This window comes from Pristis pectinata, chromosome 8 (genome assembly GCF_009764475.1).
Source record: "Pristis pectinata isolate sPriPec2 chromosome 8, sPriPec2.1.pri, whole genome shotgun sequence".
In the NCBI taxonomy this organism is placed as follows: Eukaryota; Metazoa; Chordata; class Chondrichthyes; order Rhinopristiformes; family Pristidae; genus Pristis; species Pristis pectinata.
Window position 1 is genome coordinate 19,369,129 of NC_067412.1, and position 17,787 is coordinate 19,386,915.

At 40.0% G+C, this 17,787-nt stretch overlaps 1 protein-coding gene across 1 annotated transcript in view; it reads left to right on the forward strand.

Annotated features, from left to right (window-relative positions):
• Window positions 1–17,787, forward strand: part of xylt1 (xylosyltransferase I) — a 211,193-nt gene that overhangs the window by 85,299 nt on the left and 108,107 nt on the right. The window contains exon 2 of the mRNA XM_052022363.1: window positions 9,847–10,354. Within this exon, the coding sequence (XP_051878323.1) occupies window positions 9,847–10,354 (508 nt within the window). The remainder of the gene's footprint in view (window positions 1–9,846; window positions 10,355–17,787) is intronic.

Below are 17,787 nucleotides of genomic sequence, written 5' to 3' on the forward strand. Positions count from 1 at the left end.
CAGGAGATACTTTCACCAGTCCACAAATAAGGTAATTCATTTTCCATTCAGAAGTCAAATGCCCTATTTTAATATAATACCTTGGGTATTTGTAGGTTAATTGCACACTTACAGCAAATTGGAGAAGAGATGGAAATTTGGTTGAAACATTTTGGTTTCTTTGCTTCACAGATTTACTGGGACGTGTAAAACTAAGGTACTGCATTGCCACCATTGGTAGGATGGTGTAATACAGTATGACAGTTTCTGTAGAAAATGGAAGAAATTGACTCAAAACTGTGCTAAATTAGGCAGTGGGAAACAGGATGCGTCAAGGTGAAATGTGTGCAAAATCAAAATTATATATAATATATTAAAACAAAATATGCTACCCATTGTTGGTCACAGGCCTTTAGCCACATAAAATCTAAAATTTGACCAAATGCAGACACGTGCTGTGAAATCTTAATGTTGTTGAAATCATTTCTTCTGGTTGCTGTTCCTCTGAAGTGCACAATTGTGTAAGAATCCTGTGTGTGTGAATTCTTCCAGTTGTATGCCAGTAAAGAAGAATAACGCAGCATTTCTTTGTTCTTAATGGTTGCCTTTTCACTTGGAACACATCTTGCAGCTTCTGAAGAAGCTAGTCCTCCAAATCAGCAGCTGCAAGAGCTGTAGACAGATGTTTACTGTCAGGATAATTGTAGAGCAGTGTTGGAGTGAATATGTATGATGGGAGCATTGAGGGGGTAGTTGTACCCAAAGGAAATACTTTAAACTATATTAGAGACTTAATTGTTCAACTGTACTCAGTCCATTGAATCCAAGTATTAGATGGACTATTGTCAAGCATCGTTGCTGAAACTTCAACAATAGGTCAAAGGTTTGTAAGTTTAACAAAATGTTCTATTGGATTTTATTAACAACATTAATATTCCATTGTAGTGTCCAAATAAACTTGAAAATATTACACAGAAAGAAGACATTGATATACTACTGATCTCTAATCAGTAGTACTTAATTTATTGGCTAATAACTACCTGCATTCTGATTTTATACTTGAGAATAACTACAAGATCAAACTCTTGCTAATTCTTTTTCTAAAATAAAATTGAATGTAATTTTTAAGGATAATTCAGCTGGCAGGTCATTCTGCAGGAGGAGTGTAGGGTAAATGGTAAAATATCATGTAACTGCTGTGGATGCATAAATGCAACAGAATTTTGAATGTAAAAATAAACTGAATTTAATTTTCAGTTAATAACAATCAAGTTTGTTGGCAAAGGTAGAATATGTGAAATTAATCCAACTAATAATGTGAGGCAGCACTTAGGGTATGGGAAGTTACTTGTTGAATTTTTTTTTACATTGCACTGCAGCTGCAACATTATTGGCCCAGAATTTGTGGTCAGCGGCAAATCTGTGGGAAAAGCATCCTCTTTTCCACTGCCTGATGTCAAGGTGGCTAAGCAGCCAATAACATTAAAGAATTCTCACCAACAGGAAAATATGAGACAAAGTTCAGTTAATTTTGTAAACATTTTGCAGACTACTGAATCAAATTTTTACATGTATGTGTGATTAAAGTAGAAGATAAAATAACAAACTTCCTAAATTTTTAAAATATTTTGAAATCATGAAAGAAAGGGACACACGTTTTTAAGGTCAGATAGTGTGCTAGGCAATAATTAATGCCAAGTATACCATAAAAGCTGATTTAGACACTATGGCTTAGATGTTGTAGTGCAACCAAACAGGCTCTGGATGGTCAGAGCTGCAGTAGGCCGGTGGCTGGTTTGGTTGTGTTCCTGCCATTGCCCATTACATCAGCCTGGGACCAAAGCCTCAGGCACAAGTGGAAAAAGTATTGCATATCTTTGTTGTTGACACTTGCTGCTCGTATCTGAGACTGGGACCCCAGCAAGGCAGGAACAATTGAAGGATTGGGAGGGACAGTGGTGTTAGGCTCCAGGGGAGTGGATGATCAAATAAATGCCTGAAGTGATGATGCTTCTTCCATATCTGGCTTTTGTCTGATGTCACCTTCATCCTCACTGTGGTGCCAGATCTTTAAATGTTTTGTTTTTGCCACCTCCAGTTGTCCTCCTGTATTTGCTTGCAGGTCTGGTTTGAGTAGCCTTCCTATTAGTAGGAGACTTCAAGCAAGTCTCCTTCCATGTCTGTTTGTCATCCCATGGGATGGGGTATTAAGAAGTCTGCAATGCTCAAATAAGGGTCTGACAGTGATGATAATCTTCAGCTAGTTAGCTGAGTGGGTGACTATGGAGGAGGGGGGTGGGGAAGAGTTGGTAGCATGGGCTAAGGCCTCAGGGGTTAGCAGCACAATTGGAGGGTCAGGAGTAAGATGAGACAGACAGAAGTGAAGTTGGAGTGGAAGTTTCAACGTCATTGGGGGCTGGGGGCGATCAGTACCGTGTTGGGAGGTGGGGGACAGGGAATCTGTATGGACTAAGTGTGTTACGCTTTGAGAAGACATAGTTGTCCCAAGAGTGCTCAATGATGGTCACTTGGGATAATATGGCCAAATTTTCCGAGCAATGCCCCAACAGGAGTGCTGTGTAAGGATTGATGTCATCCAGAATTGATGTCATCCAGTGCACAACTGTTGAGGATATGCACCCCGTCAAATTTCCAGACTGACGTAAATGACCTGCCTCACTCCGAGTTTCAATTTTGTGGGACTGAAGATGAGCATTGTGTTACTGAACTTTTAATGGCACACACAACTTGGTGTAAGGTTTTCAGGCTATTTTACTGTGTGATTAGTTCAAAAATAGCTCAGGTTTGCAGCGGATTTCTGTAAAAGGGATCCTATTTGGGTTGAAAATAGCGAATCTGATGTTCTCTCTCCATGCACTGAGCTGGAGAATTTCTTCTGAGCACAAGGGATAAGTGCAGCAAATATCACATTACGTGAGAAAATTCATTTCATATATTTTCTGTATGACTATTTAAAGACTTATAAATATTACTTCTGTATACGATTGAGTGCACTAAATGGAATTCAGTGGTCTCTGCTGTTGATAATGTCTGTCTGTTTTAGCTTGAGACTGTAATGTTTAATTATGATATTAGTCTTGGAAGGCTATTTGAGTATTCCACAGAGGTGGTTTTTGAATGTTCTCAACACTAGCTGACTTGCAAAATGCATCAACGTTACTTTAAAATGTCAGTAAATAAACAAATTTGGGAAAGTTAAACTCATGGCAGTCTAAGTAAACCAGAGCCAAAGGACGTGCCAGCTGGTAAACCAGTGGATTAGAAGGGGGCTTTATTTCTGATGGTTCTTGTGAGACTGCCAGTTGCAGTGTGGTTTTGATATTGATGCGTGCAGTGAATGACTCCTGTTGCTTCAGGGTAGGCAGTAAATAGAAGCATCACCCATATCTCAAGATCAAGTTTTAAAAAAGAGGATTTCAAAAGAAAGCAGTGGATCAAATTATAAATCTATACCCTTCTCTTCCATTTTATAAATTAGGTCAGCAAGGCTTAAATTATTATTGCTGGTTGGACAAAATTTAATGAGCTTCATTCTCAAAGCCATCAGTGATAAGTTGTATGGGTCATGACTGGAGCACAGATGAAGAACTGTGCAGAGTTCTGGTCTCTATTTCACCAGAAAGGATACAGAGGCACAAAAGAAAGTGTTTTAAAAAAAACATTCCCATGGATTAAACCAACGCTAAGAAGGATATTTTTATCAAAGAAAGATGTTTTTAATCAAAGAAGTCTGAACAGCATCGGCACAACATCATGGCCTGTCCAGTGCTGTACTCTTCTATGTTCTATTAACAGGTTGGGGATGTACTGTTTTGAATAGAAGTTATTACTAAGAAGTGGCCTGATATTCCCACTTGTCAGAAAGACATAAACTCTGAGCTTTAAGATCAAATGTGGAATTCAGTCAAGACCTCATTGCCTAAAGGGTGGTAAAGAGTGGAACTCCCACCACAAGGAGGAAGGGCAGCATATAGCATAGGTGTTGGATAAGCACATGGAGGAGGATATAGAGGTAAAGGTACGAAGGAGATTTCTTGTGAAGCATAACTGAACTGACCCCTCCCTCCCACACCTGGTTCCTCCTACCACTATCAGCCTCTATTCCACCCCACTTCATATTGCTGTATATCGGCAATCTCTCCTGTTCCCTCTCAGGCCCGATGCAGGGTCTCGATCCAAAATGTCAGCATACACCTTCTGCCACTGCAGATGCTGCTTGACTTGCTGAGTTCTTCCAGTGTTCTGTTTTTGTTCTAGATTCCAGCATCTGCAGTCTCTGTCTTTAAAACTGAGTCATTGCTTACTTGTTCAGTGTAGCTGTTAGCCAGCTCTGGAGGTTTTAACGTACAAGCTCCAAATTAGTTTGTTTTTCTCCTCTGACAAAGTGGGTGAAGTCCGCAATACCAGGAATGACTATTTTTTCCATTCTCTTTAGATTCTGACTGACTGAAGTTTGAGATGATCTGAATCGCAGAGGCACTGAATAGCTTGGTAGTTCTAAAATGTACATTTCCACTTTGGCTGGCCTGTACTCTGGCAGAGATGATAACCTTTAAGTCACAATAACAGTGCAGAACTTTTGAGTCAATTAAATACTGCTCCTTCAAATTATTTTTTTTAAATTAATGAGCTCCCAAACACTTTGTTTTGAAGCTTCATCAAGATCTAATTTGTGACCTGTATATACCACTCTACTAAAAGTTCTACCATTTAGTGTAAATGTCCTCTGCTTATTTTTTTTTACCTGAAATATGCCAAACTATATTTCCCTGGCTTTAATTTCATCTAATGTCTACTTTGCCAGTTTAGTTACCTGTTACCTCCTGGAGTTGAGTTTAGTCTTCATAGATAACCATGCAGTTCATAATAAAACGTGCAGAATGACAAATTTTTTTGCACTTTTAATGGGAATCATTTCAACCTCTTGGGACGATACTGTGCGACCACAATCACGAGAACTACCATATGATGAGTTTCTTCAGGAGCCTGCGGAACAGCAACAGTTCCTCAGGAACTGAACTGATTGTGCGGAATTGACAGCACCATTAGAAGTTCAGAAAATATGTTAAGACAGCTAGGACTTCGTACAGCATGTAAAGTCAGACTTTCCCACTGAAATTGTTTAATTATTTGACAACTTGATTTTTTATTATGTATTAAAATTCATTATTTATGGGATATCTTCCCGGTAAAAACTGTACAGTCCTTAATAAATACGATGTAGTGACCCCTCATATCTTCCACCTCGTGGTAACATGTCACTGTTCGTCAAAGCTCTGCTTCTATGTTCTTTCAGATAACTATCTTGCAACATGGTAACTCCCAGGTTCTTTTTTTGCCTGGAGTGTTAACTCCTTATTATCATCAATATATCACAAGTTTATCTGTGACTCCTCCTTAATTAATTTCACTGCCTGTTCACGTGCATTCACCAGCTGTTATTGAACAGCACCATCAACATCTTTCATGAAAAGCTGTCTGAGAGGCTTACACATCTCATACATGTGGGGCGTGGACTTGCTCAGCTGGTTGATGAACCCAGAGAGCAAAATATCCTGCGACATCTGTCAGATTTAGCATCCCTTTTACTGCCTTGACCATTGCTGATGAGTAAGTGACCCATGAAGGAGACTTCCTTCTTTATGAAGGTACAGAAGAAGTTTACTAGGATGCTGCCTGGATTAGAGCACATGTGCAATAAGGAGAGGTTGAACAAACTTGGGTTGTTTTCTCTGGAGAGGCAGATACTGAGAGTAGACCTGATAGTAGTTCATAAGATTATCAAAGGCATAGATAGGGTAGATAGCCAGTATCTTTTCTCAGGGTTGAAATATCTAATATTGGAGGACATGCATTTAAGGTGAGAGGGGGTAAGTTCAAAGGAGTTCTGTGGGGCAAATTTTTTTTTACACAAAGCAGTGGGTTCCTGGAATGTGCTGCCAGTGGTGGGAGTGGAGGCAAATATGATAGAGATGATTAAAAGGTTCTTAGATAGGCACATGAATGTGCAGAGAATGGAGGGATATGGACATTGTATGGGTAGAAGGGATTAGTTTAGTTAGGCGTTTAATTAGCTTGGCACAATATCGTGGGCCGAAGGGCCTATTCCGGTGCTGTACTGTTCTATGAATTATACGTTTTACTTCCCCAGCTTCCGTTGCTTCTCCCTGCATCTGCTCATCAGGGCTGCATGTTTCTGGTCATGATCTAACTTTGCTTCTTCCATTGTTTCCCCTTCTCCAAGTCCAATCTGTCATCTGCTGCAGCCTTTACCCCACTGAGACCTTCAAATGCAGTCTCCAGTCTTTGCTGAAATTACTCTGGCATTGATTGCAAATACTCTGGCACTGATTGCAAATGACATTCTGCTCCAACAGTATCGAGTGAATGGTGTTGAAGCAGGTGAAATATCAGTTCTCCTCATCAAGCGCCACATGCCAGAACCCAATACACACTGGAGCTTTTTTGCTCTCTGCCGCTCTGCTAAAATATTTTCTGTCATTTTTGTGGGCTGGTGGCTGCTTTCAGAGCTGCATTTAGGCAAACTCTCAGCCTGCTGTTTGATTCCTTAGAACGCATCAAGCTGTGTCGTTGGCAGAAGTAGGCATGTCTTCTGTGGCCACCGTTTCTCTCCTATTCAGTCTCCCTTGAGAGTCACTGGAACACACCTTGGTTGTAGTACTATCAGCTACCCCTTCCCCTCTAGGACCATATGGTTTTTATTTGCCTTCTATATGTCCTATTCAATAAAACCCATATAACTATGCATTGTGAGTTGTGCAATTGAGGCATTCTTTGCATTAAATCAAAAGTGACCCATAGTAACTTTCAGTGCTATTTGCTGAATTGTACTACTTGCAAGTTTTTATTTGACATCTTCCCTGTCTGCTACAATGAAATCCACATCATAGTTCTCTTGATTATTCAATGAGCATGTGTGTAGTCTTGTATTCTGACATTACCTGACTTGTTGGTTATAACTGCACTGCCTTGAGGCTGGACTTGCTTCAGGGGAGGGGGGAATCATTGCATATTGCTCCTTAGTCATGTTGTATTTTTATTGGTTGCCCTTGTGTCAACACCTTGGCATAGATGTAATGGGTGTTCCTTCCACAGAACAGACCACCATTTGGCACCAGGTACATTGTATTCAACTGGTACTCTGAATTTGACCTTGTCTCTGTCCTTGCATGGCTCATCTTGTCCATTCTCTGGACCTTCAGTATTTTCTATATTGTGTGCTGTTTGCAGAAATGGGTTCCCAATCCACATTGTATACACTGTCCTCCACAAGCAGGGTGTTTCTTTCTCAGCCACTCGTGTTGCCATCTACAATACTTGTAGCATCTAAACTATGTTGGAAATACTTTCCCTTTTACATCTTTTGTCTTGCATTTCACCACATGTTGGTCATTTTTATCCTAATTTTGGGTAGCTCAGCAGTTTTGCACATCTGTATGGACTTTCCCAGAGTTAACTCTGACTTATGTGTTATGGACTCAGTGAAAGTCCCTTTAAGATAGAGAGTGTGTGTGTATGTGTGTGTGGGGCGTGCTTACGTCAATAGAAGATAAAGGACGTAATGACGTTGTTGAAGAAGTTAGAAGAAGAAGAAAGAGAGAGAGAGAAGGGAGAGAGACACCAGCCTGCTTGTTTTTCTCTATCGATGGATGAGAAACAATAACTGTGTTTACCACTGAAATCCATGTATGGAAGTTGGAAGTAATCCGGTGGAGTTCACTTTGTTGCTGACCTGTAGAAGGAAACAGGTATTTGTGTGTGGACGACCACGGTTCGGATGCTTTTCGGGGTGAGGAAGTCACTACTGAGTAAACACTGAAGTGTCGTTTGGGTTCCATCGTGGAACATTTGGATTTCGTATGTACTCTCTCTATGTTTTTCTACATCTACATCTTATCTTCAGACAACGGTGGTTGTTGAAGAAGCCCTTGCTCATGTTTCACCTTATGGCTTGCGGAACTGAACTTTAAGAACCATTCAGGAACTGGGAGTTTTGGACTTTGTCACACACACACACGAAGAGTTTAGTTTTGGGGTTAACGTTCGAGGTTTAACATTCTTGAATTCTAACATACTAACATTTTTTTTTTAACTTTTATTTTACGTATTATCATAAGTAGTGATTAATAAAATAGTTTTTAACACTGAATCATGCTCAGTGTGTTTCTTTTGTTGCTGGTTTGTGACATATGTAGCAGCCATTCTCTCAGGCCTGACTCCCAGATTCCACCAATAATCCAATCTCCTATCTGTCAATTCTTCAAATATGCAGAATTCCTTGCAGTTTTGTTAAGAAAGTGTCAAAGGATTCTCCCCCTGGTTCCTGTTTGCGTGTAAAACAGATGATCAACTTTTTTGATTTCTAAGTGAGTTGCAATGTGCTTGTAATACATCTAATGCATTCTCCAGAGTCTCAGTTGAGACCTTTATGATATGGTACAATTCTCTCCCATTTTAGTCTGATATCTTGCATCAGTAACTATCTTTCCAAGATACTGGAAAATAGTGGGTGATTTAAGTTGACGACAAGGATACTTTAGACTTGTTAATCTGTTCATTACAATCAGGGACAGCATCCTTGCTGTGGCTTGCTTCCAAATAGATAAATGGGTTCTGCACAGTTCTATGAATAAAGAGCAGTTGGTCATATGGTACAATTCATAAAGAGGTATATAAGTCGCATCTGTAAAAGAATGCACCTGCATTGGGTTTAGGCTTTCTGCACAGTTATGCACAATGCAGCCATGTACAACTGCATTCAGTTGTCAGATTCACAGCACAGGCTAAAATTCAAAATGAGTAACTGGTGTAGAACAACAAGTACTGGCTTCTAAAAAGCAGAATGATTCTTACAGAACATGTATCTTGAAGCAGAAAACTTGTCATGCTCATTCTTAAATATCACAAATGGTGTAAATGGAGAAACCTGTACACATCATCTTTAATGGTTTGGGTTTTTTTTTGGTATTATCACAGTGCAGGCACAATTATGGATCAAATATACTACGTAGACTTTGTTCTGTTATATCATGGGATTAAACCCAGTTGGTGTGGTTAATTGGATTAATAGTTAAAATTTATCTGTCTCTTGCTGTAAGGAGAGCCACACACAGGATTTCTGAGGAACCAGCAATCATTGAAACTGAAGGGTTGTAGTTAGTGGCTTGTGTAATGAGTTGTACCAATTGTAGTGCCTCAACACATTGGATTGGTTAGGTATAGCTCACAGAGAAACATCCACGGAAAACTGGCTGAGCATCATTATTAGGTGGCACAGTGGCGCAGCTAATAGAGTTGCTGCCTCACTGTGTCAGTGGCCTAGATTCAATCCTGACTTCTGGTGCTGTCTGTGTGGAATTGGCACATTCTCCATTTGGCTGTGTACATTTTTCCCCTGCGTCCTCCAGTTTTGTCCCACATCCCAAAAACCTGGATGATGGGTTAAGCTATTCTAAATTGCTCGAGTGTCATGGGTAAATGGAAGAACGTTAAAGGGAATTGATGAGGATGTGGGGAGAATAGACGACAGAGAAAATTAGTGGGGAAGTGGGATTGCTCTGAGAACTGGCATAGACTTAATGGGCTGAAAGGCCTTCTATGTCATAGAAAATATGGAACTTGTCATTTTGGTAATCATTGTGCCCTATGCACTGTGTTTTGGCCCTCTATTATGCCCATGCACAAGAGCAAAAATATAAAATAATTGCTGCTCCCAAACCTCATAGTCAGACAAAGTTTGAGAGTGCTCTTTGTTCTGTAGTTATCCGACGTGGAGCTGACTGATTCTCTAATATTCACACCCTGCTTTGTGTGCTTCTTTTCCAGGATGTGTTTCTTTCTCACAAGCCGAAGGAGAAAAATCGGATTGACAGCAACAATGAAAATTCTGTCCCAAAAGACTTTGAAAATATTGATAACAGTAATTTTGGATCAAGAACACAAAGGCAAAAGCTGCAGTCAGAAGTGAAAAGTAAAGCTGCAGTTGTGCAGAAGGCCAAATATGAGCAGCTGGGCAAAGCCAAGGACCATTCACTGCTGGCTAAGAACACCAATGAAGTCCTACCCCAGGGAAACTATAAGGCTAAAAATGCCAGCAATCCTCAACTAAACTACAAGACTGTGAGCCACTATAAAGGGGGGGTGATTGGAAAAAGCTCTCAAGAACTTCACTATGAACGGGCTCCTAGATGTGAGATAACAGGCAAGGAAGCATTGTCAGCCCTCTCTAGGGCTAAGAGCAAACATTGCCGCCAAGAAATTGCTGAGCTCTATTGCCTTCATAAAGATGGAAAGTTAATGCCGGAAAAGGTACCACGCTTGTGCCCATTGGAGGGTAAGGATAATCAATTGAAATTTGACTTGTTGTAATGATGGAGTGGTAAGAGGTATCTTTGCCTGTCTCAGTATTTCATTCTAATTTTGACATATTTCCATCATGGTTCAGGTATCATACTGCACAATTCTATAGCACTTTTAAGATACGAAGAGAAGAAAGCCAGTCATTTTCAATCTTTTTTAAATTTAAAAAAAAGCTTCAGGAGCTTTTTAAAAGAGGAAAGAAAATGGATCTGATCTGCACTTGAGATGATGGATGTCTTGGATCACAGCTTCCAGTTGAATCTGGGAAGCCATAACATTTGTACCTTGTGGCATTAAAGACATTAAGTGTTATGCAGTTGTATTTTGGCAGCTTAATAAAACATTTTCCTAATTGTACTGATTGACGGCCAGATGATAGCCATTCACAGCTCAGCTCCATCCAGATGTCAGTCTATGTTAGACCAAGTGTGGAACATTCAAAGTTACTAACTAAGAACAAGAGAAGGCCCTCAAATTTGCTCTGTTATTTAATAAGGTTATGGCTGATCTGATTGTAACTTCAATGTTTCCACCTTTCCCCGGTTATTAAGTTAAATATTCAAAAACTGATTCCATCATCCTTTGAGGAAGAGAGATGAATCATGAGCCTCAGAGAATAAATATAACATTTGTCTTAAATGGGTAACCATTATTTTTGAACAGTGACCCCTAGTTCTAGATTTTCCTACATGAGGAAACATCCACTCCATGTCTGCCCTTTCAAGACCCCTTGGGATCTTGTAGGTTTCAATTCAGTCTTTCTCGTGCTTCGAAACTCCATTGGATAGCCTGCCAAACCTTTTCTCAAAAGGACTCTGACGTCAGTTGCCCTCCTCTTTGCCACTGGACTCATTCATTCCACCTTGTGAGAAAAAGTAACTGTAGGTAGTTTGAACTAATTTCCTTCATTTTGTTATTTTAATTATCCGTGGATAATTCAGTGCTTTATTTTTTGTTTTAATAATTTGGTTTTTAAAATTGTTCAAAAATTTCTGCAGAGCTATTATATGTCTCTCTCAGAAGCATTTAAAAACAATGCAAAAGCCTTTGACTGCATTGAGCTATTAAAAGCTAACAGAATGTTCGAGGGGCAGGGGCTCAGTGGTACACTTCCTAAGATCTGCTGGCCTCTGGGAACCTGCTCTGCCTGATAGGTGCAGAGGGTCTTCAGATTGTGCTGTATTTTGCATCCAAGAAGAGTAATCGTGGGAGGTGGGCACCAAGTGCCCCTAGACTGAGGATGAGGCTGGTTCCAGAACAAACTGACTCATTAATCTTTCTCTCTCGAATTGCAGTCATATCTCCTGGGATATTGTTAGACGTGTGGCAATTATTCCACCATTGGCATTAAGCTCCAAAGCATGGTGGAACAAAAATAATTATTAATTCTACAAATAAGCTTGGCCCCATTCATTTTAAGCACCGTTACCAGATAAGTTAAATAAGCAATTTGTTTGAGCAACAGAGCGGACAAGAGTGATGTGATAAAACCTATGTACTGAATGAAGCACAGATTATATGTGATATCACCTGGGAGTTCAGAAGAGGTCTCAGAGTGGTATATGCTAAGAATTAATTTGAAATTTACCCAGTTATTAATGCCTGCATTGACTATTTATTTCAAGCTGAGGTGGAAACCTTGAGTAAGTAAAAGCAGCTGACGCTTCAATCAACATCTGTCCCCTGATCCGGTTCAGCATAGGTCAAGGTGTTCGATCAAATTGGGATTTGTTACTGGCTGTCTCACCATTGTTAGCAGCACCTCTTCGATTAGAAAAACACTTTTCGTACTGTTCAAGTCAGCAGAAATAAAAAGCAGAACTGGCAATTAACCTTCTGAAAATAAATTCCAAATTCATTCTGTCATCAAAAAAACTCAGAAGTGAGGCAGTAATCACCCACCAGCAAACTGAGATACCCAAAAATATAAAATAGTTCCTGCTCCTAGGCCTATTATGAACCACTCAGCACCTTCTGTGCTGGATCAGGAACCTCGGTGCATATTCTCTGTAACAAACAATTCCTGATTTGAATACGAAATCTGATTTTTTTTAAAATTCTCATACCAAGACTCCAAAAGTGGTAAATTTCCAAGGGTTCAGGATTGATGCTGCTGGATAGATGTGTGGTGTTTCACATTCCAATACATTACTGCAGGTGGGCTGCACTGTTGGACATGCTGTCTGCCAGATGAGGCATTAAACTAAACCCATACTCCCACACCACCCCCCCCCCCCCCCCAAACTTCCCATTTTCCCATTCCCCACCCTCTTCTAAAGGATCCCATGGCTGCTGTATATTCAAAGTTACCTTGGGATGTCCTGAGGTGGTTGTTCACTCTTGGCACAGCAGATCAGTACTTTTTAATGTTGCATTTTAAAATCTTTGGCCACAAGAAATTCACTTGATGGGAAGGAAGGCACATTCTAATACCGCAGCAGGATCCTTTGGAAAATTGAGGTCCGGTTTGTGATTGAGAGAGGCTTGGGGCAAGATAGAGACTGAAGATTAGTAGAGATGAGATGAGATATCTTTATTAGTCATATGTACATTGAAACACAGAGTGAAATACTTCTCTTTGCGTGGAGTTTTCTGGGGGCAGCCCGCAAGTGTTGCCACACTTCCTGTGCCAACATAACATGCCCACAGGCCAGAAGTCAAGAGGGCTTTAGAGAAGGTGGTGACCGGCAAGACAACACTCTGATTGACTATGCCCCAACCCCTAAATTCAAGATCATTTCTTAGGCACTGGGCCAATCTGATGCTATAGCCACACTACCTTTTTCCAGGGCAGAGGTTCAAAGGAGAAAAATGTTAAAGGTGTTAAAATAAGGCATTTGATCATGTGGAGGTTTTACACCCCACCTCCTGGGCTTATGGTAGTTTGGAGAACTTGGCAGGGAGTTTTTCTAGGTCTGTTTTTACCAGCAGGACAGAGTTTCTTGGTCAAACTTTTTTTTTACACTTTACTGATCTCTAAGAATTGTTTGGCTTTTGTTACATAATTAACAAACAATGGTGCAAGAAAGATAGCTTCCCTCAGCTGAGGATCTGGATGAAAGAATGGGAATTGAAACAGTCTGATGTTGCTGTTGAGTTGATCTGTCTCCATTTTAGTGATGAGATCACAGCATGCTTCTATCAGCTACTGACACACCAGCACTCATCATCCCCACCAAAGTAGTCCTGAAGCCAATAAATACTTGATGTGCAGCCGAGATAATCTAATGGAGTTACTGAAACATGAAGAAAACTTTGTCTCAATGACGAGAGCTAGACCATTATCCGTGTTGTCTTTCCCAAATGAGTTGGAAGTGGGCCGCCTAGTGTTGTGCTGCTGGAGTTCAGTGCCAGTTGTGTTTTTTCTCTCTGGTATACGGTGTTGCTGTTGATTCGTACTGCTTGATATCTGGTGAAAGGGCCCAAAAAGTACATTGGCCTGGGTATTATTCTGCCTTGGGAAATGTTGTAAGCTGTTAATGTGTGGACTGGTGGGGAGGGAGGGCAGCACATGTTTAATGCACGCCCCCCCCTCCCCCCCACTGTAAAATTCTGGTGTCCCCGAGGCCTTTCCTCTGCTGGATTCGCCATTGTGGAGAGGGCTGAGGGACTTGTGTAAGTGTTGACAAAAGGGACAACAGATGCTGGAATCTGGAGCAGCACAAAACACTGGAGGATCTTAGCGGGTCAGGCATCGTCTGTGGAGAGAAATGGACAGTTGACATTTCGGGTTGAGACCCTTCATCAGTTCAGATGAAGGGTCTCGACCCAAAACATCGACTGTTCATTTCTCTCCATAGATGCTGCCTGACCTGCAGAGATCCTCCAGCACTTTGTGCGTTGTGTAAGTGTTGGACTGTGATCAGGGGAAGTCAGATTGGGGGCAGTGGTGAGAGGCCCCAGTAGCAAGAAAGGATTGGATCAGTCAGGGTGAGCAGGACCTCATGTTGGTCAGAGTATTGGGAGTTGGGGGGGTGGTGTCGTGACTGGGTGCCTGTCTTCCATTACTGTAAACCTTAGCAAATCCATCACACTTCTCTTGATGAAGAACAGTCTTTATACAATTATGTAAAACATAGGATGAGACCCTGTTGTTCCTAGTCCACCAACAAGTACTTGCACTCTGATTGGCTAAAGTTATGGCAAAGCAGAAAAGAGCCTAGGTGACACACACATCTACATTATGCATTACATAGTATGGCCATTATATAGAACTTGATATCCTCCAATTTACCATATGCAGATTTAATATGGCAGATTCATCGGCTTTTTAGAGGAAATCTGTTTTAAGTATGCAACAGTTTGACAATAATCCTTTTAATAAATTATACTATTCATGCAACTGAATATTCACAGTACCAATGTTTTTACTTTAGCAAGGATAGCTTTAGCACAATGCAAAGCATGTCTTAAACCAGTTGCTAGTTTGATAAAGCTCTGCATCAAGTCACAAATGCCATTAAATCATGAAATTGTCATTTTACAAATGGAAACACATTAGAGCATTTGCATTTAAATAGGAAAAATGTGGAAAGAAATTAAACAAATGAAAGATACAAGAAAAGGCTTAAAAGGGGGCAATTACAACCTGGATTGAACATTCACAATGTAATATCGTTGCAGGTATATCTGGGTGTCTTACAATGATTTTTTATCCACTGATAATATAGATACTAATTGAGCAAGATCTTATGATTTCCAGGTTATTTTTAGCTTATTTTCAATTTGACAACTTTTTTAATATCTTTTTTATATATATGTCAAGGTATTGTTTAATCTGTTATGGAGCCATTCACATATGACATTTAAGCAATAAACCTTGTAGAAATCCTGAATTAAATTGGGATTTGTGATACAATCTTAAGAATGGAAATGTTGGTTTGGGGAAGATAATTTTAGTGCAGATCAGGTAATTGAAGTTTAGTCTAGCTGTCAGTCATTGTCACCTAAGGCCACACTAAGTCTGTAGTTAACAAAACAGACTCACTGGCACATGAAATCTTAGTTATCCAGCCCGGTATGTGAATTGATTGCAGATAAAGCTTGCTTATTGTGTGGTAGTGAGGCCTCCCCATGCTATTTGATTGATAGAAATGTATTATATAAGGGGCTTATTAAACATCTGTACTATGATGAATAAAGCTTTAATATTTTTTCTGCTTAATGCTAGGTTGTATATTGTAGACCTCTGCACTTCTTAAAAGCCGATCAAATGTTCGATGTTTTGCACACCTGTAGATTAGGAGGGGATTCTGACCTTTTACTGCTTCTGGGATCTCTTTACTCTTTTACCATATTAAAACATTTGATGCTGAAAATCTTGATTGGAGTAAATCATCTGTTATGCATATCAGATATTCCGTACACTATCAGTGTTTAGACACAACTGAATTCATTTTTATGTGCAATACAAATACAAAATTTTGTTATATGAATAATTAGAATTTGGGAATGTGAGATTAAATTTAAAAATGAAAGATATAAAAATGTTTGTCAGGGTTCTGATCTTCAGTAATCTCCCTTGCTGTGGAAAAAATAATTAATTGCAGATATCTACACTGGCTGTGACTCCTCCTACCTGCATCAACTGCTCCTTCCATCGCCCAGACAAGTAGTCGGATTCAGGTTGGGTTGAGAATGGCCAGGTTCAGGTTTCAGCAGCTCCAGGGACCCAGGTTCAATCCTGACCTTGGGTGTTGTCTGTATGGAGTTTGCATGTTCTCGCCATGACACTCTGGGTTTCAGCAGAGTGCCCCCATTTCCTCCCTCATTCCAACTTCATCTGATGTCTAATTTGCTTTTAAAAGGTTAACCGGCTCCTGTCTATTACCCCTTAGTCTATTTTAGTGGCAGAAGAATGAAAATGGAGTTGATGTGTGTGAGACTAGGTGGGGGGGGGGGGGGGGGGGTTGGTGGTGGGGTAGGGACTAATGAGATTGTTCTGTGGGGAGCCAGCATGGACCCAATATACCAAATACCTCCTCCTGTATTGTAGTATGTGAGATTGGTGTTTAATTTTCTACCTGAGCACAAAGGACATTGACTGAATAAGCAGGAAGCCAGCACTATCTGGGAGCACGACAACCAAGGCATTGAAGCCATGTGTGGGTGAGGGGATGGTAAACACTGAGTTTGGAAGGCTGATATTGGATCTGTCCAGGAGAGAATGGGGGGATGTTGAATAATTTGGCTTGTCCATGCTCTTTCATACATGTTTTTGTTTCTTTACTGCAGGGTTAGGGTGTGCCCATCAATCCCCCTCCTTCCCCCTTCTCACCAACCCACTTAAAAAAAAATGCATTAATTTTTTTTTCAAATCTCTTCAAGGTTTAGGATATTCCTGCTAACAGTAATGGAGGGATTGACAATCCGGATGAGTTTACAGGGCAGAATTTCATAGTTTGCAGAAGCAATAGCAGTCAGAAATGTACAGTTGTCAAATAACCACACTTAATGCTGGCAATCAACACAATCAACAATCATTGAAAAACTGTTACAAATTTTAAACAATTAAAAATATACACATAAAAACAATTAAAAGCGCACGTAAAAATATTTAACAACAATTAAAAGAATGTAAATTTTTAGTATTCTATTATTGTTCAACTGTGCAGTTAACTCGAGATTACTTTTTTTTTCAATGGTTAGAGAGCCTAATTGCAAAGCAAGTGGAGAGGATGGTAGTTGGCTGCAGAAGTGTCTAGATAAACTGGTGAAATGGGCAGACAACTAGAAGATGAAATGTAATGTAGAGTATGAAGTGATGCATCTTGGAAGAAGAAATGAGAAGTTCAGAAATGGACACATGGTGCAGGAACTAGGAGACCTGGGAGTGTATGTGAAATCTTTGAAACTGGCAGGAAGTTGATCAGACTGCTGGAAAAGTAAATTAAATCCTTGGCATTTTAAATATAGGCACTAATTACAAAAGCAGTTCAAAACCTTTGTAAATTATTGGCTGGCTTTCAGCTGTATCCACTGTCTTGTTAGATCCAACACATTTTAGGCAGGAAGCCAAAGCTTTGGAATAGATACAGAGGAGATTTACAAGATTGGTACCAAGGGTGAAGGACTTTAGTTGTTTGGGGCAACTAGGGTGTAGAATAGGTTGAGAGATTGAATGGATGTGTTCAGAATGCTGAAGATTTTTGATAAAGGATTGTTAGTCACCTCAAAATTAGGGCACATGAATTTTATAAGAACCAGAGAGAAGACGAGAAATTCTTTTACATGGTGAGATTTGGAATGTGCTGCCTTTAAGGGTGGTGGAAGTAGTTTCAGTATTAACTTTCAAAAGAAAATTGAATATATTATTGAAAAGGAAACATTTACAGTGGTGTGGAGAAGAACAAGAAATAGGAGTATGCACAGTCACAGTGGGCTATGTGGTCTTCTGGTTCTGAGAAG